The following is a 21,317-nucleotide window of genomic DNA, read 5'->3' on the forward strand; positions in this document are numbered from 1 at the left end:
AAGTAGCATTGATGGACAAAAGCCCCATAGAAACCCATTCAGTACATCCTTGGATGTGCTTTATAGTCGTGGTTATGAAACCCTCTACTGGCCAGGAGATAAAACTGTAAGTCAAATAAAATCAACTTTAGGAACAGACAACTTCTTGAACCAGTATGACAAGACTGCTTCTAAGGAAGGGAAACCAGTTCTCACACAAGTTTCGTTAAGAACCCAGTATTATTTGTGATTTTCTTGTGGATTTTTATGTAACATTTTAAAACAATTTTAAGTTCTAGAATAATTTATCTTTAAAAAAAAACCACCACAACACACAAAACCACCACCATGTCAGAGTCAAATAACAGATTGCATGAATTCTTAGAATCAACTCGTCTGACATTATGCCAGCTGTGGTAAGCAGATACTGACTACTTGGATACACCCCAGAACCCAATTTTGGAAGGCCAACTTTTTATGATTATTGGATAAAGTATGACCAGCTTTGAAGTATGACTAGTTTTTAACTCAGCTGTTATTTCAGAGAATTTCTCATGTAAGACCCTATTTTATAATTGAGATACACTAATATGCTTGAAATATTTATAAGTGTCAGTTTACCTTCTCTTCTCCATAAGCTTCAAGAGTACCGGAAACACGGGAACATCTGAAAGCGGAGTAAGTAACCCTATAAACACAACCAGTTTCATCCACATCCTGCAAATAAAGTTTTAAGCCAGATTCAGAAGGGAAAGTTAAAAAAAAAAAAAAAAACACAACAACAAAAACCACCACCACACAATACACCCACACACACGCTACCCCTGCAAAGGACTGAAGAAAATATACCCAATCAGGCTGCTTTCAAGTGAACAAATAATATTGACTCCCTAAAAGCAAATGAATAAAGACTAAAACTACTACAACATTTATGCAGTCACCATGACTACTGACTTCCAGTTTAGAGGTGCTGCACTGGCTGGAACACAGCATACAGAGTCTTCTGGGCTACAGCTGAGAGTGCTACATATTCATTTTTCATCATTTCATGACAGACCATAACAATTCTAGCATAAAATCAAAGTGACCATCACAGCATTTCAGACTATCAAAAAAAAAAACCCAGAAAGAATTTACAAATATCAATGGTACAGCTACAGTAGTTGCACAGGCAACAGCAGTATAATTCAAGCATCCTTGACCTAACTTAAATTACCTACAGAGACACCATGTACAGAGCAACTCCAGAAGCACAAGCCTCAAAACAAGGCAAATCTAGATTCTGGAGCCAAAAGGGAGACACATCTTTTATGTATGCTTGACTACTTAATGCAATCTGGATGATGATACTGGATGAGCACAGACAAACTCTGTAAGCCAGTAAGTGAACCAGAAATTGTCCCACAGAGCACTGATGATTCACAGTCAGGGAGCACATTAGAGATGAAAAAAGGAGTAAAACATTTTGCTAATATGGACAGAGGCAAAAAGAAAGTTTGTAATTGAGTTAATGCTCAAATATATATTCTTTCTTGAGAGGATGGAAAGAGAAAGAGCAGCAGGAACAAAGAAGGAAAAAACCCCAAAAGATCTGCATAAAGCTACCAACACACGCATTCACTCACTTTAACATAGGGTGGTGCCAAAGATGACAAATTCCACTTCACATTTTCATCACCTTTATTCTCCATTTCCAGGTAACTCTCTAGAAGAGAAATATCAGACTAATACATTAAATGTCTTTGTTCAAGTGTTCAGGTATCTTTTGTGGAAAGAGTTTAAACAGAAACTATGTTTCAAGACACACAGAAGTTTAATGGAAACAGTTCTCATGACACATTCATCATTGTTACTTAAAAATTGGCAACTTACCTGTCTATAGATAAACCTATCTGTGGGGAAAAAGCATGGCTATACTACATAAGGGGCGGGGGAGAAAAGAGGACTTCTGAAAAGAGCTCCATCATAAGGAGTAACATTTCAAACTAGAAACAGAAGATGGGAACTGGTCAATCACACTTGTCAGACTAAGAGACTAAGAACAAAGTCAAGGCATTCAAGTTCCCAAACATGCAATACAGTAAACAAAAACTCTGAACACAAGATACTGTAGATGTTGCATTTACAAAGTAAGCAGTATTACCTGAGCTGTGGCCAGGCCTTGTTTTAGGAAAAACAATGGTTCTGTTCTTTATTTCCATTTTTACTAGAGGGAGCACTGGGTGAGGTTTTGCCACATGAACAGTAGGACTTTCAGACTGTGGAGTAAATATATCACGTCTTCTGGATGGAAAGCCTGCTCCAGACACACTCTGTGCCACTGCCTCTTGAATTTGCACTTTAATAAACTTTTGCACAATTTGGAGAAAAAGAAAGATTCAAATAGTGAACATTGATATATTAACAAGTCAAACTATTTAGCTTTATTTCCTTGAGCTGTAAGAGCTCATGTTCAGCTTCACATTCCAACAGAGAAAGAGTCTCATACGTTCAATCACCAGGTCTTCTCTAGCTTCAGTTCACAAAGTTTAAAGCCTTTAGGACAAGTTTAGTTTACGAGAAGAGGAAAATTTACTGAAAATTTGCTATCTAGACATTTTAATTCAATAGTAACTAGTTAAATTTAATTGACAACTCCTACAATATTACCTGTTCAGAGAACAGGAACAAGGCTGCCTTATACAGAACAAGCTTTGTGCTCACTTCTGCTACATAATTAGCACTTCTGAAAACTTCAGTTAATGCTAGTAAAATCTTAGCACACTTTTTGCCTACTTGGATAGGTAGCAAAGAAATGGCAGAAGCATTATCAACTACTATAACTCTCACAGTTTGATTGCTTTTCCTATGTTTTTCTTCTTTTGTCCTAGTAGGTTTCTTCTTTTAAAGCCTTTTCTCATATTGTAGAACATAACATGCTTAAGTATGTGCACACTCTCCATTTCCTTCTCAACTCTCTTTTCAACAGCTTCCCTGTTTGTTTGGGGTTTTAAGGCAGTTTCCAATTTTGTATCATACCTCACCTTCCTCCATCAAGAAGGAAAGTAGACATGCTGTTTTATCCTTTCAGTGTCTTTTCTCTCTCAATGCATTATTACAATTAACCCAAAATACATCCTGGCTATAAAAATAAAGAAACAGGTATCTATTTCTTTGGGGGAGATTACCAAGGAGTCTTTCTGCTTTTACAGTGATGAAAGAAAAAAAAACTGCTGGCTTCATAAATTTTATTTTTACAACTTAATTCAATCAGGGAAAAGTCTTGGATTAAAATACATGAAGAGCAAGAACCTATACTTCATCACAGATTTGTTGGCCAGAAGGTTAAGTTTACCTTAAGGGAGCTCAAAAGGAGCTATGGTGACTTGTCCAATAACACCCTTTAACTTCTTTTCTTTTAAAATATTATATAGACTACTTTTATATATGCATGTGTACATACACATACTCAGGATTTTAGAAAATGACGCATACAGCAGTGATGGGTGTACAGATGCAATTTTGTTGGCAATTCAGTCTAAGTGTTCACAACTGCATCTTAACTACGTTTATTTATTTTTCTTTTTAAAGAGAACTTTACAAATTATAGAGAACAATGGAAGTTGACAGAATTGCTGTCTTATGCCTAAAAGGTTTTAGCAACATTTCTAGAACCTAATCCAGCAAAGTAAAACAAATAGTTGGAATCTAAACTCTCAAGTAAGCCACATACCTTTAGTCCATTTTCACAAATTATATAGACTAGGCCACTCCAAGGAATTAATGAAGGTTTTGTGGCAAGTGATGGATTAGGACTCACCAGAATTAGTGTACTGCTCCTAATAAAAGAAAAAAAAAAAAAAACAAAAAACACATTAGCATGATACTCAGAATGAGTATCTACAACACTAGCCCCACCCCGCCCCCCACCCCCCAAAAAAAGAGGATGCGCTTTTAAGATAGCAGGTAAGTAAAGATGATCTAGAGATAGTTAAATTTAGGGTCTTCAGATATCCAATATATTATCACGCTTTAGTAGTCAGAAACTTAACACACTTTATAAACTTGTCGTTGGTTGTTGTATAAGGGGTCATAGTGTAAGGGTAAATCCTATCTCTTGTTAACATACACAGCTGATCAGGCCATGTAACGCAGACTTATAACTACATGTTTCAGAAAAATAAGCTTCAATGCTAGTCAACAGGGGAATTAGACTGTTCAAACAAATTGCATTTCAAGAATCTTTTAAACTAATTCTAGTTTCAGAGAATGAGCTTGCTTTCCTTCCTCCCATGCAGAACGGATCTTGGAAAAAAGAAGTGCCTTTCAGTGTCATCAATGCTTTCTATAGTTATTTAGACCAGGGGACACTTAAGAGTCTAAACTCACTTGAAGCAGTTATGGCACCACACAGTAGTTTCACCAGTGAGAATATAAATTCCGATTTACAATGTTCCACATTCTATACTAGAGACATTTAAATAATGGAGGGGAGAAAGTAATCACTGAAGTACTAAAAAAAGGAGTACAAAATCACCTCAGTAAAGGTCATTGGTTGTACGTTAGCAAAAGCACTAAAGCTAAACCTGAAGAAATAGCTTAATATGTCATTAGCACAGCACTTTGCATTTGAAAAGTTTAGTGTAGGAACAAGATCAGTCACCATAGGAAAGTTAGTTCCATCATCACTGTCACACTATGACCATCTCTACAAACTTCAACGAACAGATGTTAATGACCTTAAAATATTAAATGGGGATATTGATATTTCCTTAACAAACTGTGAGAATTTTTCTGATCCTCAGCCGTTTTCAGAATCTTTTCACTCATTCTCTCTCACGTACAAGCTTCGTACATGAAAATGATGTACTAAGTATACACACTATCTGTTATCACAAACCATTCCACTGTCTTTGCTCCCAACAGATTGTCTTTAACATTTACTGCAAACTTTTCATGGAAATCCAACTTGCATGGGGTCACAAACCACATGTCTCTCAGAAGAGTCATATTCAACCTAAAGACACTAACTCTCAGTACTTTTATTGCCATGGAAAGGAGCAGAGCCTAGGGAAGAAACACTTTCCAAAGGCTGCTCTACCAGCTCTTGGAGATTCCAACAATCCCTGCTCCACAAGTGCAATTCTTTTCACAGCGCTTACCAATACTCCCAACACAGAGGTACAGCAACATGCCAGAGGTTAGTTTCAGTTCGCCTCCATGAGAAAATCTCTTGGAATGCTACCAAATTCAGTAGAGAGTCCGGACTTTATTATTCCACATTCAGGCAGGTTAGAGGTTGCCTTTATCTCTTTCCATGGCACTTGAGGGGTTTAGTCAAGGTGAAACAGGGGGTCGTCTGCTTGGTCTAGCATAGCAGAGTCAGTCCTTGATCTTAGGACCTTCTCTCACCATCACTGAGAAATCAGACCTTCTTTCCTGGCCTAAATGAGCTCAAGAATTCTGTTGGCTCCAGACATTGCAGTGCATAGTATAAAAGACTAACTGGCTCTTGTCCTGACAGGATGACTGCTCTTGGCACTGCTGGGAGATGGTCACAAAAAGTAGAAAACCAGGCAAAGCGCAGCTTGCTGTACTAAAGTCAGCTGTTCCCGTGGGTTCATTTCCTACTTGCAGGTCTCTGTTCTTGATCCAGACTACTTACTTGAACCCAATATGTGAGGTTTCAGCTCCTTCTTTCCAGCGAAGGGAACCCATTTTAAAATTATGCAGTGCAGGAAAATTGCTTGCAGAAGGCCTTCAATTCCCTCTTTTTAAGAAATCATTGCACAGACAGTCCTGAGTCTAGGATATGAGACACTCAAGGTGTCCTTACTTTCACAGCAACTGGAAGTTGCTCATCATTATCTTTTTGAAACTGTTGTTCTCAGCACTGATTGAATCTACAAGGAGTGGCAGATATCCTAGCCCTTCCAGAGAACCCTCTTCATTTTGTTCTCACTAATGACGAAACCTCCCCAGCAACACATCCAAGAATTTACATCTACATGAACTGGAGTTTAAATGCACCACATCTTGCATTGTGATGCAGGACTGAAAAGAAAGTATCTGCCTTGGGCAAACATCTACAAAGTTAAAGGAACTACTTAAATAAAACTCAGAAAGCAAAACCTATTTTTTGTGGAACATGAAACTTTTTTTTTTAAATAAGATGAGAATAGTTTAGTAACAGGGTCCTAAAAGCCTTTCTGAACTAACCTTAAAAAAAAAACCAACATAAATTCAGAGGTGAGAAGTGGCCAGATCTTTCATGCATTTTATTGTGAAAGACTTTGCCGACATCCATGGGAAGCCTCATACACACATGCAGTGATGTTTGACTACTGTTCCAAAATACTGCTAGTTAAGACACAGGTACCTGACACTGGTTTGCCATTGTTTTCACACCTACAGGTACTGGGAAGCCAGAGATGAGTAGCAAAAATTGGTTTTGTCAGAATACAAAACAACCCCTCACAAACAAGTTCTGAAGAATATCAGCACAATTGCAAAAGAAAATGCTAAGTCCCCAGAAGAGAAGCAATCTGTAAGAACTGGTATTTTTGGGTTTGTTTGTTGGCAACCGGGGTTGGGGGATGCGGTGCGAAGTCCTTTCTTTTAAACATGTAGGTCATTTTTAAACAAAAAAAACATTATGAAAGGAAACTTTTAAAACTTCAGCTTTGTTGACCATCCAGCTCCTAGAAAATTATGCAATAATAGTATTGCCAGGCACAGAAAACTCCTGGCCTCCAGTAACTTTGGCAGAAGAACATTCCTTCTATACAGAACTTAAAAAGCATATGGTCCTAAAACATAAAAGCTAAATTTGCATTTTAACTGACAAAAAGATTATACCCTGAAATTAAAATAGTTAGTTCCAGGATATAGTCTAAAAACCTAATAAATTCCTAAAAGCTAACTAAAATTCCTAAATTAACTAAATTCCTAAACTAACTAAAAATAAATTCCTCTAAAACCTAACCACACTTTCACACATAAAGGAAACCTATGAAAAGAAACTTACTCTGGTTCAACGACTCCATGTTGTGGGGTTATAGTAAGGCAGTGAGCTGGCCATGAAAGCTCAAACGTCAACGTCCTATTAGAACTGTTGACAATTTGTACATGTCCAGTATCCGCTGTTCCACCTATAATACAAGAAAAGCTACAAAAAGCTAAACATGTACAAAATTTCACAGAAGTGCCCAAGATTCAGAGATGTCTCAATTAAGAGAAAACATTTTCTGCCCTATTTTTACCTTCACAATGCTTTAAAATATGCAGGGCATATTTTATACATACATATATATATACACGCAAACACATACACAATAGAGCACACTATCTTTGACAATCTAACCAAAATTGTGTTCAAACCAAGCTTATTGTTTCAATGTAACACTACTGCAGCAAGATTACCGGCCAATCCGCATTTACAAATGCAAAATAATTACAAACATAGTATGCAGTACAGTTATTTTAATACTAGAATGGTTATTTTATTCACTTCAGAAATACTTACTAAGAGAAGGAGGTGTCAAAGTCAAGTACTCAGGTTTAACAGCCCAAGTCTGTTGAGCATCTGAATTATTCTGAACCAGATCATCAGTTTTTACAGGTAATGGAGGGCCCTGAGGTCCTTTAACAGGAAGAACATCCAAAGTTGCACTGATATGTCTGACAGAGTTCTCAAATCTGAAAATAAGATCGTATTAAGCAAAACCAGTAATAAAAATCACTTATGAGTAATTGTAATAGCCTACTCTTAGTATTTCTCAAAATTTAATACTGAAATACAGAGTACTTTACACGCACCTTCAATTTAATTCAATTCTCCATTATTAAGAAAAAACGAATTCAGTAGCTATATCAACCAACCTCTAGCTTTGGAATCTCACTATGCCTGACAAACACCTTGCTAGTCGATAAATCTGTCAAGTGTTTCAAAGTGTTCAGCATCTGGAGTTCAAGAAGTACAAGCAATTCCAAGACAACATCTACATATGTAGATGTTAAACACAACAGGACCATCTTCACCTATGTAACACGATCTTGAGAAGAAAAACCATGAAGACTCAAGAAACAACCTATGCAAATATATTCTTTATGGTGTTAATGTTAACCCATCTTTATTTTGTTTTTATGCTATGCTATCTTACTAAGTAGGACTTGTACAGAATTTGGGTGTTTCTTTCCCTTTTCGGGGTTTCCAAATGCTACAGCAACCTACACAAGTGACAGGTTCATTTTAAAGACCAGGTCTCCACCAGTCCTCCAAAGAAATCCTCCCAGCAATGGACCACTTTATTTGAGGGAGTGACAGGGGTGGAGGTAGCCTCAGCACTGATCATTCTTTTGATGAGTATAGTACACACTACACTGAAAGGCTGGGATACGGGCTAGACAAGAAAAGGGCCCCTGAGCCTTTGCAATATATATATCTATTTCCATTCCAGACGTCAAAAACTCATTATATGGAATGGAGTGGTTTAGTCCTATTCCTTAACTACAACAATAATAACAAATGCAATTTGGAAGTGCCTACAGAAAAAAACAGTTTCTTCAGATGAAGAATAAGAAGTTGCAGATGAAGTAAACTATGTCAGTTGAGGGAATTATTTAACAATTATCGTAATAGTTTAAACAGAACGACTTAGACGTTCACTGGAGCCACTCCCATTATAGAGTGAGGTCTTTCACTTGTAAAGTAAGTCAATGTTCATCATTGGCATTAAAATCTTCATGATTTTAAATGAAAGGAGATGTACTTCAGTTAGGCATTATTTGACAGTTATCCTTACAGTTACATTACCTGTCCAATTCCAAATGACGTCCAGGAGACTGCTGAAGTCCATCCTGATCACAAGTGGAATATCCAACCACAGAAAGGATAATCTTTCGCATATTTGCATAGAAGAGATGGATACCATTTGTCCCACGTGGGATATCACATACTAAAAATGAGTGTAACAGAGCAATTATAATAAGAGCAAATCTATAATTCTCAGAAATTACACAACAGAGATTTGAGATGTTGGCTAAGGCATCCTAGATCATTCAAAAAATTACTTACTACAAGTTCAGTTATCAAGCATAAATCAACATTAACATGAGATGTAACATGAATCTAAATACACACCAATTTTAACTTTTTAATTTTACAGATATTTTCCACCTTTAGACAAATGGTATATGATAATCTGATTCTATGCCAAATTAGAGTTAAATTTTAATTTTTTTACCCTGACGAAGAAGACTAATACGTTTGTAAGGCTTCACAGACAGATGGAATTCTTGAGAGAACTTATTTTTTCACTTACTCAGTCTATTCAATCTAACAATTAGTTAATTCATTATACCTGTAAATATCCAAAAGGCCAGGAATGTCAGAGTATGATTTAAAAATAATAGAACGTTTCATCGAAATGTTTAATAATCAAGTCAAAGCTTTCTGCCTTGCTTTGCACCATTTCATGTTGAATACAGAACAAAGTGAACACCTCTCACACAGGACATTTCCATTTGCTGGAATAAACCATTATTTCCTTTGCTGCACAGTAGACACTAGGGAGAATTATTATATTTGTATGTAGCTTCTACAACGCAGTTACAGACAAGAGAGCAACATCTGTCACAGAAACCTTTCTAGTCAGAATTTACATGCATCCAGAAACTGGTTAACAAAGCTAAGTCTTGCAAAAGGATGTCTAGCAGAATGTGTTTTTTGGAAGAACTCATTTATTTACTCTGTCATATATATAATAAAATTCAGTATGGAAATCCGTTCTTCCTTTAGGATGACCATTATTTCTGCTCTAAGTTTTTTTTATTCCCCCCTCCCAGTTGAATTCCATTCAGTTCAGGAAATCACAATTTTCAAATATCCCATTAAAATATTTAACTCTTAGAGCCCATCTCATTTTCACCAACTTAAAATATCAAAATGGCTAGTTCATGATATCTTTAAAATAACTTTGAATGCCAAGGCCACGGTGCACACAATTCCAGACTGAGAAGCGTCAGTCGGTGAGTTAGTGCAGTGAGCCGTATTAGTGTTGGAGAGTATCTGAACCTGGTATCCTGATAGAGGTGATGCTGCCGCCAGTCCAACCAGTAGCAAGGTTGAGATGTGTTCCCAGCAATCACATACATATTCCCCCCCAACACATGCACGCACAGAGTCAGCCACACAGACCAACCCAGACAGAAACACTCAGCACTCAGGGAAAGAACCAGACTACAACATTTATTCAGATGTAGTAGCCTTAGAACAGTAAAATCTTTTCATATGTGAATAGAACTAGCTCAATAAATAGGGGTTGACAGTAGCCTTGTTCACGACACATGTGGGATTAAACAGTTTCTGGAGGGTGGGTTGGTTGGTTTAGGTTTTTTGGTAGTTTTGGGCGGGGGGAAGAGTTAAGGACACCTGTAAAATATACTGCATTCTTATTTAATAAATTCCTTGCTAACGTAAGAAGTACAAAAAAAAAATGAAGTTACTTAATTTGGGGAAGGAACTACATTTTTTAATGTGAGAAAAGTTGTCTGACTCTCAATTTTCAAATATAAGATATATCTGTGTAGAAGAAACTGAATCTTTCTTAATTATTAATAATAAGGCAAATACTCTGCAAATGAACTGAGCATTTTTAATGCTATAATATTCATAGACTGGGGTTTCATTTTACTAGGAGAAAAGTACAGTAAATTGTTAAGATAGACAGGCATTGACTGAAAGAAATCAAGTTCCATCCAAATTTTTCTTCTACATTTATCAAAAAAGAAACAAGGGAAAAATAACTAGGATTCAAGCCTAAATGCATATTTCTTCCACCCAAAAGCAAGCATTGCATTTTTCTTTTAATAAGTCATAGGCTTACCTTCTGTTGCAAGCTCCTCCCCTTGAAATTCTTCATCAAATACAATGTTTTTCAATAAGCTATTTTCTGGTATTATGTGTTCTTCTACCTCAGGTTTATACATCATAGCTCTGTTAAAGAAATAAAGAAACAAGAGTAAATTACACGAAGTATTGGAAATAATTTGACAAGATTGATAAGATTGGTAAGGATCGAGCATAATTTTAACTTTGTAATTTCTCAAGTACACCAAGCTCCAAACTGTAAGCATTCATTTAAAACAGAAATCTTTTTATAATCTTAAAATGGTTAAAGAAATACCTGCTCTATTGCTGCACAGTAAAAGGAACCACTGAAATAATGGCTGCCATACACTTGTCTTTCCAAGATACTTGTTCTCTGCTGTCAGTCACACCTGATTTCTGATAAGCACATCAGGAATCTGAGTGATTTTTCAATCACCACAGGAAGCAGGAGAATGCTATTTTGGTTGCAAGTGAAAGCCTTTTGAGGGGAAAAATTGACTAGTCAACAGCAGAGTGGCAGCAGGTGCCAGCCAACAGCAGGAACATGGAGCCAAGGAGCATGACTGGCAACAGGCTGAAAAGACTGGGAGCCACAGGGATATAATAGTCCTGAGAAAAATGAGAAGCTACAGGTCAGTAAGAGGAAACCCGGCACTCAGATAGGGTCAGAGCCATGGAGGTGGAAAGAATACCTCAGCACTGCTGACTCAGGTCTAATCTACTTACCCGGCTGCTGACAATGTATATTTTTGGAGTAAAGAACTGGAAACACAAGTTGGCAGACTAGGCCAATTACTCAGTTCACACTCCTGCCCCTAAGACCCAAATCGTGTTCTTGTTTTAGTACACAATTTCAGAATGGGGTTTGACTGGCTTACAGTACTCAGCTGTTTCAAGACATGAGCGTCTCTTTCAATTATCAGGGGAGACTTCAGAGAAGTTCCCACCAAGAAACAACCAACTAGACCACCATGTTTAAGAACCAAATGCCATACCTACTGACTAATAAAATCAGCAGCAAATAATTTCACTCAGTACCAATGTCTAGAGTCTGAATAAAATAAAAAAAAAAAACCACCAGTTCCAACACTAGCTATATAGGTGCAACAAGCTTCTCAATGGGTTTTCTGTTGATCAGTAGACCAAAGCTTTTCCCTAAGTATTTCTGCCCTTTGAAAAGGATTCAATGACAGTGAGCATTGCCTCAGACAGAAGAGTTCATATAAAAATCAGTAACAATTATCTTCTGAGATATCTAAGATATCAAGGAGATCAAACACACAGCTATCACATTAGCTTTTAATTCAAAGTCATACAGTTGCATTCAGCTATGTTTAATATGTTATTTGGATGACAGGACATACAATGACGTTCATAAAGTTTTAGGCAATCACATTTAAAAGTACCAGTGAAATACTGCCATTCTGAAATTCTGCACCAAATTATAATCATCAGCACCTTAGTGCTCTGCCTATTCTTAACATTTTGCATTATCACTATACACCATACACAGCCCAAGTCAAAAGTGCCATTTATGTCATTAAAAGCAGAGTATCCCATTTTTGTGCATTTGAATTACGTAAATTAATATGCAGGGCAACATAGCCTCTATTTAAGCTCAGTAAGATACATTCTACAAATTTCACCAGTATATGATGAGCATATGTGGGTGTTATTTCTCTCACATACACAACTACTCAAACACTGTCTTCATCAACAGAATTCAGCAAACCAAGATGCGAATCTTGTTCAAAACGCAGTACTACTGATTTTCAGTACTACTGACTGACAGTACTTTCAGACTTACTAGATCTCTCCATATCACCAATGTCTTTTAGTTTGTTCTTGCTAATTTTGGAAGCAAGTTAAAACCATACTCATGGTAGCATACACCTCTAGTTTTAACTTTTTATTAAACATCTGTCTCTTACAACAGCAAAGTACATCTTACCTACGATACTGCTGCCTAGAAACTTCATCTCCACAAAAAAAACATACTGTTGATACCAATGTGTTTGTTTTATGGAAGTTCTTTTCATTTTCCATTGGATTCCATGTTATAGTAATCACCTGATAAAATTAATAGACAACATACTCAAAAACTCTTATTGTTAGTACTAACGTTTAGAATGTAAACCAACCAATTACTGCAATACAAGTAGAACAGGATTTAACAGAAGTGAGATTTTAATAAAGAACTAGTCCGACACATTCTCATTGATTACATTTATTTTAATTTAAATTAATAAAACTTGCTTAGAATTAAGTGTTGTACTTACTTCATGTGTTCCTTCTCTTAGTACAAACTTCTCTGGAGATACCATCATTACCTGAGGATCCATAACTGTTTTTGTCTGTAGGTTTGCAAAGCACACAGCTTTAACGTAGGCAGCCCGAGAACCCATATTTCTTATGTGGAAGGAAGCTGTCCTTAATCTTGAAGGCAACAATCCATCCAGTGTTACCATGTAACTATCTGACAGTTTTTTAACATTTTCTAAAGCTATACTGCTTGTTCCTCCATATCCAGATAACGGTATCTGGGTGGGGAAAAAGGGAGAAAAAAAAAATCACCAAAAAAAGGTATTTCAAGAAAGCAAGATTCTTACTGAAACTTCTGTACAACTATGGTAAACTACATAGAGTTACATAAAGACAAGCAAAAACGCTTCAAGTGTGAACTGAAAAGACTTTGCAAGAAATAAAAAAGCCTAAGTTTATTTAACCTGTTTCAAGTTTTACTGAAAAGTAATTTAAGGCCTATATACAAAACATGACATGTTTAGATTTTTCGATAGGACTAGAGTTAAAATCTTGGGCTACTTTTAATGTGGTACATAAAAATCTTTCTTCTTTCTTCATGAGGGGAAAAATCACATGCAAGATTTAGTGCATACACAATCTTTAACAAGTATAGAGATATCCATAGTGCATATCTTGACAAATCTCAACTTTTCAATAGAAACACCTATTCAGTGCTAGACTTAAAATAATTATGAAAAAAATCTATGTTTAAAATTATTAGAAGTTAGGTTGGGACTCTTACAGTAAACTTAATTCCTGGCTGTGATCGAATCCCCAGCTGTTTGATTTCCAGCTTGGCAAAGCAGCAAGTTACTCGAGTAGGTGAAAACATCAAGTATATGTTAGTATCTTCTTTGGGACGGATTTTGAGTTCCCAATTACTAGTTAAACGTTCTTCTGACCCAAATATACTCTGCAGCTATAAAAACAAAGACATCAGAAGCAAGTGACTACAATAGGAAAAATATATAGTAGTAAGACTTACTTCGCTAGTAACCCAAAATTAACTGCTTCAAAACCTGCATTAAATCAGTTGACAATGGCACATACTTAAAGTTGCAAGCTTAATATGCAACAGCAAAGACCAAGTTCAAGATACTTTATATTCCCACAATGAGCATACTGATGCCTCTCTGTTTAGATCAAAGGGGTTTTTGCTTTCGACCTACAATACAGTAAGGCTGAACTTCAACAGCACCACATTAATTTCCTCTCAGTTGAAGATTTTAGATATCGGATCTGAACATCTAAGGAAAAAGGGGGATATAAATGTATGCAGACTACGTAACAAAAAAACCCTCTAGTTACGGTAATTCCCAAAAGCTAACTTCAGTTTTTCTTTCCACCCTCCCTTGTGTACACTAAGTCCCTTGGAGTGAGGCCTGGAATCCCTCCTGCGAGAAGGGCCAATGACTGTTTACTCCACCAGGTACTGACTCTGTTGTGCTACAGCAGCTTTAAGAGCTGTAAACTCTTACAGTGTTATAACTCTTATAACTCTTAAATCCTTACAGTGGTCATAAACACTAAAGAGAAATTTTCATGACAATTACCTGAAAGCATTCTTGATCCTGGCCTCTTATCAACAGTCTTAAATGCTGTGTCACAGATGGAGAATCGTTTCTTAAAGTCAACTTCTTCTGGCTGAAAAATATGAAGTTTAGTTTAATCAAACTGTTAACTGCTGTAGCTAACTTTAGCTGACGTTAGTTACAGCAAATGCAAATTAACTGCATACATGTATTCATGGAAACACAGAAAATGGGACAATCAATTTTAAAGTCATTTCATAAAAAAAAAAAAATCACCTCTTGGTACAACACAATACATTAGCTAGAAAGTTACTTCTGTATCCTCAAACTTACAGACCTTACAATGTTATACACCATTACACATCAATCCCCATACAGCAAAACAACCTCAAAATATATATAAATACAGCTTTTCTGAAGTTCAAGTATCGTACTTAACAGCTTGAACTTTTAAAACAAGCAGCAGTTGTGTGAATACAAGAATTATTTAAAAAAAAAAAAACACAACAAACATTTTAAGATACAGTTACAACTAGATTATCCAGAGCCACTTAGTTATGCAGAAACAGTTTTGGGTGTAGTCTAGCCCAGATTCACTGAACAGTTGTGAAGAACTAAATTAAGGATAACTTTTCCTTTTCATGTATTTTCAACATGATAGGACGACAGAAAGTTATGGACACTTGGCAACATCAGGTTGACCAAAAAGTAAATTTTTTCTCTCTGATATATTCTGGCATTGACTAGGCTTCTGGTACTCAGATCTTTCCTTAACAGGGGAAGGAAACTTCTACAGCAAGAAGGGTGAGTGTCTTCATCATTTTAACAAGTCAAAAAAACATCACAAGAGGATGTGACAAGCCCTAAAACTGGTAAAAACATAAAGGAAGAGGAAGGACCACGCAGTTAGAATCAGAGGAGGACGGAGAGAGAGCAAAGCCTCTCCACAATTTTCAGTGGCAGACACTGTTCTGTGCTCTGTAGGAACAAAAATTTTAAAAATAATTTCAGCTTCTGTCATGGTTTCAGCTGGGATGGAGTTGCTGGCAGCTGGTGTGGTGCAGTGTTTTGGAATTGGGATGGGAGTGGTGTTGATGGCACACTGATGTTTGTAGTTGTTACTAAGCAGTCAAGGCCTTTTCTGCTCCTCATATTGCTCCGCCAGCAAGTAGGCTGGGGGTGCACAAAAGCTGGGAGGAAACACAACCAGGACAGCTGACCCCAACTGATCAATGGGATATCCCATACCATATGATGTAATGCTCAGTATACAAAGCTGGGGATAGAAGAAGGAAGGGGGGGGGACATTCAGAGTGATGGCACTTTGTCTTCCCAACATGGGATGGAGCCCTGCTTTCCTGAAGACGGCTGAACACCTGCCTGCCAATGGGAAGTGGTGAATGAATTCCTTATTTTGCTTTGCTTGCATGCATGGCTTTTGCTTTACTTATTAAGCTGTCTTTATCTCTACCCACAAGTTTTCCTTATTTCTTCCAACTCTTCTCGCCATGCCACTGCAGGTGGGAGGGGACAACTGAGCAAGCGGTTGGGTGGTCCTAGTTGCTGGCTGGGGTTAAACCATGACAGCTTCCTAAAACCAATGGCAAATCAAAACTATTTTTCATGAGAAGTAGAAAATAAAAAGGTAGCAGCACACGGGGAAGAGAAAGTGATCCCCTAACACCAAATAGCCAAAACTACTATGTTATAAATACTGTACCTTAACAAAACAGAAAAGTAGGACTATAGCTATCAGAAGTTATTTTTGGCTACAAACATGGATTGCTTTTAAACAACTGAGAACATTATTAGATTACTCAAGAAGTTCAGTATCAAAACAAAAATGGATTAGTCCCTAAAGGAATACTAGAAGTCTACAGATCTGCTAAACTTGCAGCCTTTACATACAAAAGCAGCAAAGCGTATCTAGACAATTATGAACGGTTTCACTAAATCATGGAATACTGAAGCTGTAAACTTAAAACTAGAAGAGTTCAGACAGGAACTAGTCTGAAGGATAAAGTAATCATAATTAGGGTTGCAAATGATACTCCATCACTAAAAGCCTTAGCACTGGAACACATTCAAATTCAAATAAATTAATTCAGGGAAGTTCAACAGCCTATGCTATTCAGATGGTCAAATTACATTACCAGACTGGATTCTTCTAGTCTTAATGGATGAATTGAAGAAAAACAAGCACAGAGATTTATTTCTAGCAAGAGGCAGGTGTCAAAAGAACCAACAGAATTTTTTCATCAACTTCCTTGGAAAATATTTCTTTATATTTCTACTTATATAACATCATAATCTTACAGAATTATTCTATTATTCTAATGATAACTAAAGAGTCCTGAAGAATACAAAAAGCTCAAACAAGATCACAGTTTATTTACACAAAAAAAAAATAATTGTAATATACCGCTTCTCTCACTTGAGTCACAAAACAGTTTAGTTTAACCCCTGTGGATTACTAATCTGAACAGGGACAGTATGGAAATTTTACTTCTAGTAAGTGCAATGTAAAATACTTAACATGATATTCTATATGAACAGCTGCCCAGCTTATACTTACACTGATGATCCAAGTGTTACTCCTCCCCAGGCAATGAACTGCTTGTTGGAGAGAATGGGTGGGATGTCTGAGCAGCCAGTAGCTGTAGATGCAGGTCTGTTTCCCACCTCACCTTTTAACACCACTTCATACTGAGGCCCAGATGGCAGCACAAGGATTTTCAAAGTACTTTAAAAATAAATAAATAACATTAAATCCCGTCATAGGAAAAGATTAGCTGATGAAAACAAAACATAACCGAAAAAAAAAATATAGATAGGCCCTTTTAAACTACCTTCTTAAGGGGAAAATACAAATACTTTTTTATGACAAAGGCCAGCTTTAGGCATGGCAGAAGTTAAATCCTTTGGTTTGTAAATATGCATGCCATATGAATCTCAAGCAATCTTTCGAAGTAGTTCACCTAGAAACGGTTCAGGTAAGTATTTCACAGACTACAGCTAGGCAAATTAGTTTTTGCCCATGCTAATTTCTGATTATTTTCACAGACTAATTCTGGAGAGAAACCAAGCCTGGCTGTCTCTGCAGATTAGAGATGCCTTTTGAAATACCTGTGAAATTTCAATGAAGTTTTACAAGTGAGAGATACCCAGGGGTGTCAAAATTAAACTCTGAGGCCTGTTAATAACAGTAGCCTTCTAAGCCACAAACCCAAGATTTTTTTCCTCCCTTTGCTTCCTGGGATTGCTGTGAGAAAGAACACTGAGCCCACAGAACCAGGCCACCTGCAGCTGGCTTTGCATGATACGGTTTCTACCCTATAGGACATAAGCACAGTGCAGATGACTACTGCCTTCTTCAGGTGCTAATGTACAAGGATATGAATGCTTACATGAATGCAAACAGAACACATACAGGATTTGCAGCCGAACTCCTATTTGATTATGGCAGCCAAAATTAATGAATACTTTTGATCATGATCTGTGCTTGAGTTTTTTCTTATGTAAAATAGAAGTAACATGTTCCTTGTCTCAGCAGAGTGAAGAAGGAAGCAAATGAAGGTGCTGCTGAAGATAAGTATTTTAAAGCTTTGCTGTACTTTAGAAACAAGTACCGTATAAATGGAGTGAGTCCCTGAAGCCTTTTATTTACATTAAACAACTCTCAGGACATCTGTTGATCTGTGGTGGGAAATATTAGCTACTCATTAAGCTATGTACAGGCAAAAGAGGCAGGGAATACATGGAACAGGTGAATCCCAGCAAAAAACTACTTTGTAATGAATAGGGACTCTCACGAAAACTGAAGTCAAAGTTTCACTTTTGAGTAAAATTTCCAATTTGTTCGTGACCTTAAGGTCAAAAGTAGATCTGTGTAAAACAGGCAGCATAAAATCAGTTATGTTACCTTTGTCTAGTCATTATGTTTTTTGGAAAAAACAGGACAGTCACTTCTCTTTCTTCTCCAGGAAGAAGGACAAGATCCTCAGGTTCAACAGCAAAGCAGCTGTCCTCATTTGATGTCTGAAGGTGGGCAAGGGGAAAAATGGAGGGTTGGTTACTTATTTTAAGGGAGTAAACTTTTCTACAATAAATAACACAATTTGGTTGTGCATCTGTTGTACATACAGTTCAGACAACTCAAATGCAACTGACACCTTCAGAACTTTCCCATAACCCTGCACAAGTTAAACTCTACTAAAAAAGTAGTACAAATACATCTAAAAGAGGCATCTTAAGAAATCAACTGTGTATACAACACTGAAGGGGCCCCAAAGATATTTAAAGACTTTAACAGTAAGTACAACATGGTACACCACCAGTGAAGTAACATCACTAGTCTCAACAGTGGTACCAGCCATTACTGGTATCAATTAGAATCCAGTATCATCAGGTTAATGTGGCATTTGTGATACTAGTCATCATCCTATTTCCGTCGCCTGTGCTCCAAGAAATTATGGGCCCACAACCCTATACATTTTTTTTTTTTTTTAATGTAGAAGGGGATCAACTGCTCCTTCTGTTAACTTTGAAGTACTAGTTTCAATTATGTCTAGTTACCTTTCAGTCTGGGACCATACTTTCCATGGATTCTCAAGAAAACTAACGTCAAGTAAAGAGATCACATATCTGAGAAGAACTCTATTCATACTTAAGTTGGCAAGATGTCCACCAAAAACTATTGCAGCTTTGTTAGAAAATAATTATGTTTCTCAATTATATTCCTTGTTGCTTTAAATGGACTCTACCCCACCAGCTAATTAACACCTGCTGTGCAGCACAGGATTCACTACTTTTACGTATTTGTTATACGCTTGTTAAAATCTATTTGTTAAAAGCCATAAAAGTACAGTTGTTAAAACAAATATAACAGAAGCTGAGCAACAACTGTGCACAACTGGAAGGAGACAAGAAAAAATAACCTGTGCTCCAGATTCCCTTATGTAAACTTGTAAACTTTTTGTCAAACCACACAGTGAAGCTAGGATCCCAAGGCTTGGCTCTAGTTTCAATACAACATTAACAGCATAAAACTCATGATTTCAAGAGGGAGAAGCCAACGTACCTTAACTTTCAAATGTACACCAATGTTTCCAGCATTTTTCAACGGCAGCTGCTGTTTGGCTGTTGAACCCACACTAGTAGACAGATATATTGTCTGGAAAACAAAGAAACATGTATGTATGTACATATACATACATAATATAAACCCAAACATTACAAAAGTAGTAAGCTAGAAGACACAAGCTATTATTAAAACACACTTGGTAAATACATGCAAACCTGTAAGTCCTTTGGAGCATGTATCCTTGCTGTTCCAGCTCTTGCTCGGAGCGGAATACTTTTAATTACACTGCTAGGTCCTGGACTATCCACTTCCACATCAACTCTTGCCAAGAATTCATCCGCTGGACCCAAGGAATCTAGGAACAATTCCATGAGTAACAAAAGCAAGCAAGTCTGCTAGCAGCAAAGGCCATTCCTATGGATTCGTGTCTCACTTCAGCAACTGTCCAATCTTAATATACTAATGTCATTATGATATTAACAGAAACTCCCCCCATTGACCTGGCAACACTTTTTTTTTTTTTCTTTTAAATAAAGTCTCACAGGATCTTATTTAAGATTTTTACCTTTTTGTCAAATTAAATTTTGTGGCTGAAATTGTCCCTAAACCAAACAAAAAAAAAAAATCTTAACATACTAGCCAAACTAGTTGATATATATATACACACTATTTCCTCTGTACCATTTAGGAAGCCAAAACAGCTCAGAGGTTTCTTCAAATTTCTTATCTATTTTGCAACCAGCACAATATTTACTTAAGTGATGATTTAATTCCCTCAGCAAAAGGAGTAAAGCAAATTCCACACATCTCGCAGTAGATAACCACTTTGCACAGCTTGATACTGGAGTATAAATACCCACGTTAACATCTAAAAAATTAAGACACAGAAGTATTCCACCTCCTTCAGTTTGTAAAATTGAATGTGATACTCGAAATACTAGGACACAAACCAAAGATGGAACATTTAATTTCAAATTTGTAGCCTGTTCCGGCAATTCTAACACATGCATACAGTAGCAGTCAAACTTGTTTTAGTTCAAATGAAAATCAAATTGCTATACCTGAACAAGAAATTTGTTTCTTAGGTGCATGGAACAGAACCCAAACTGTTAAAGCTTCAGGATCCTGAAAAAGAAATCAGTTGACTCATCTTATGGGGAGGCAGAGAATTACTAGAGAAAAAAAAAATAATACTAAAACTAGCAACAAAACTCTACTGCTCAAATAGGTAGACTCCACAAAAATCTGTACTGTTAACCCAGATATTCAGGACCATCATTTCAGACAGCAACTAACAGGAAGAACCAGTCAACTACTGACTACTTACTTGCCCGTCATAGCTTGCATGTATCACATGATTTACAACTGACGGAGCCGCTATCTGAGAAAGTGCATTCGTTTGAAGTGATTGTTCATTAGAAGAATTAACTGGTTCCTTGGAAAACGTGAAGCAACGCCAAGCTACTGCATTCTGTCAAAGAAATAAAGTATTAAAAGTATTAAATCTCTTATTGTCACTAACAATAATGCTGACAAAGCTGAGAAATAT

General features: G+C 36.7%; 1 protein-coding gene across 1 annotated transcript in view; it reads right to left on the reverse strand.

Moving 5' to 3' along the window:
* Positions 1 to 21,317, reverse strand: part of CEP192 (centrosomal protein 192) — an 85,347-nt gene that overhangs the window by 11,979 nt on the left and 52,051 nt on the right. Inside the window, exons 31-48 of the mRNA XM_074573549.1 lie at positions 21,096 to 21,239; positions 20,830 to 20,893; positions 19,984 to 20,123; positions 19,766 to 19,858; positions 18,608 to 18,723; positions 17,261 to 17,428; positions 14,707 to 14,797; positions 13,896 to 14,072; positions 13,129 to 13,389; positions 12,801 to 12,919; positions 10,845 to 10,954; positions 8,774 to 8,915; positions 7,484 to 7,656; positions 6,986 to 7,109; positions 3,692 to 3,797; positions 2,123 to 2,327; positions 1,605 to 1,684; positions 601 to 696 (exon numbers count right to left, since the gene is read on the reverse strand). Coding sequence (XP_074429650.1) covers positions 601 to 696; positions 1,605 to 1,684; positions 2,123 to 2,327; positions 3,692 to 3,797; positions 6,986 to 7,109; positions 7,484 to 7,656; positions 8,774 to 8,915; positions 10,845 to 10,954; positions 12,801 to 12,919; positions 13,129 to 13,389; positions 13,896 to 14,072; positions 14,707 to 14,797; positions 17,261 to 17,428; positions 18,608 to 18,723; positions 19,766 to 19,858; positions 19,984 to 20,123; positions 20,830 to 20,893; positions 21,096 to 21,239 — 2,409 coding nt within the window. The remainder of the gene's footprint in view (positions 1 to 600; positions 697 to 1,604; positions 1,685 to 2,122; positions 2,328 to 3,691; positions 3,798 to 6,985; positions 7,110 to 7,483; positions 7,657 to 8,773; positions 8,916 to 10,844; positions 10,955 to 12,800; positions 12,920 to 13,128; positions 13,390 to 13,895; positions 14,073 to 14,706; positions 14,798 to 17,260; positions 17,429 to 18,607; positions 18,724 to 19,765; positions 19,859 to 19,983; positions 20,124 to 20,829; positions 20,894 to 21,095; positions 21,240 to 21,317) is intronic.

This window comes from Larus michahellis, chromosome 2, assembly GCF_964199755.1.
Source record: "Larus michahellis chromosome 2, bLarMic1.1, whole genome shotgun sequence".
Lineage (NCBI taxonomy): Eukaryota > Metazoa > Chordata > Aves > Charadriiformes > Laridae > Larus > Larus michahellis.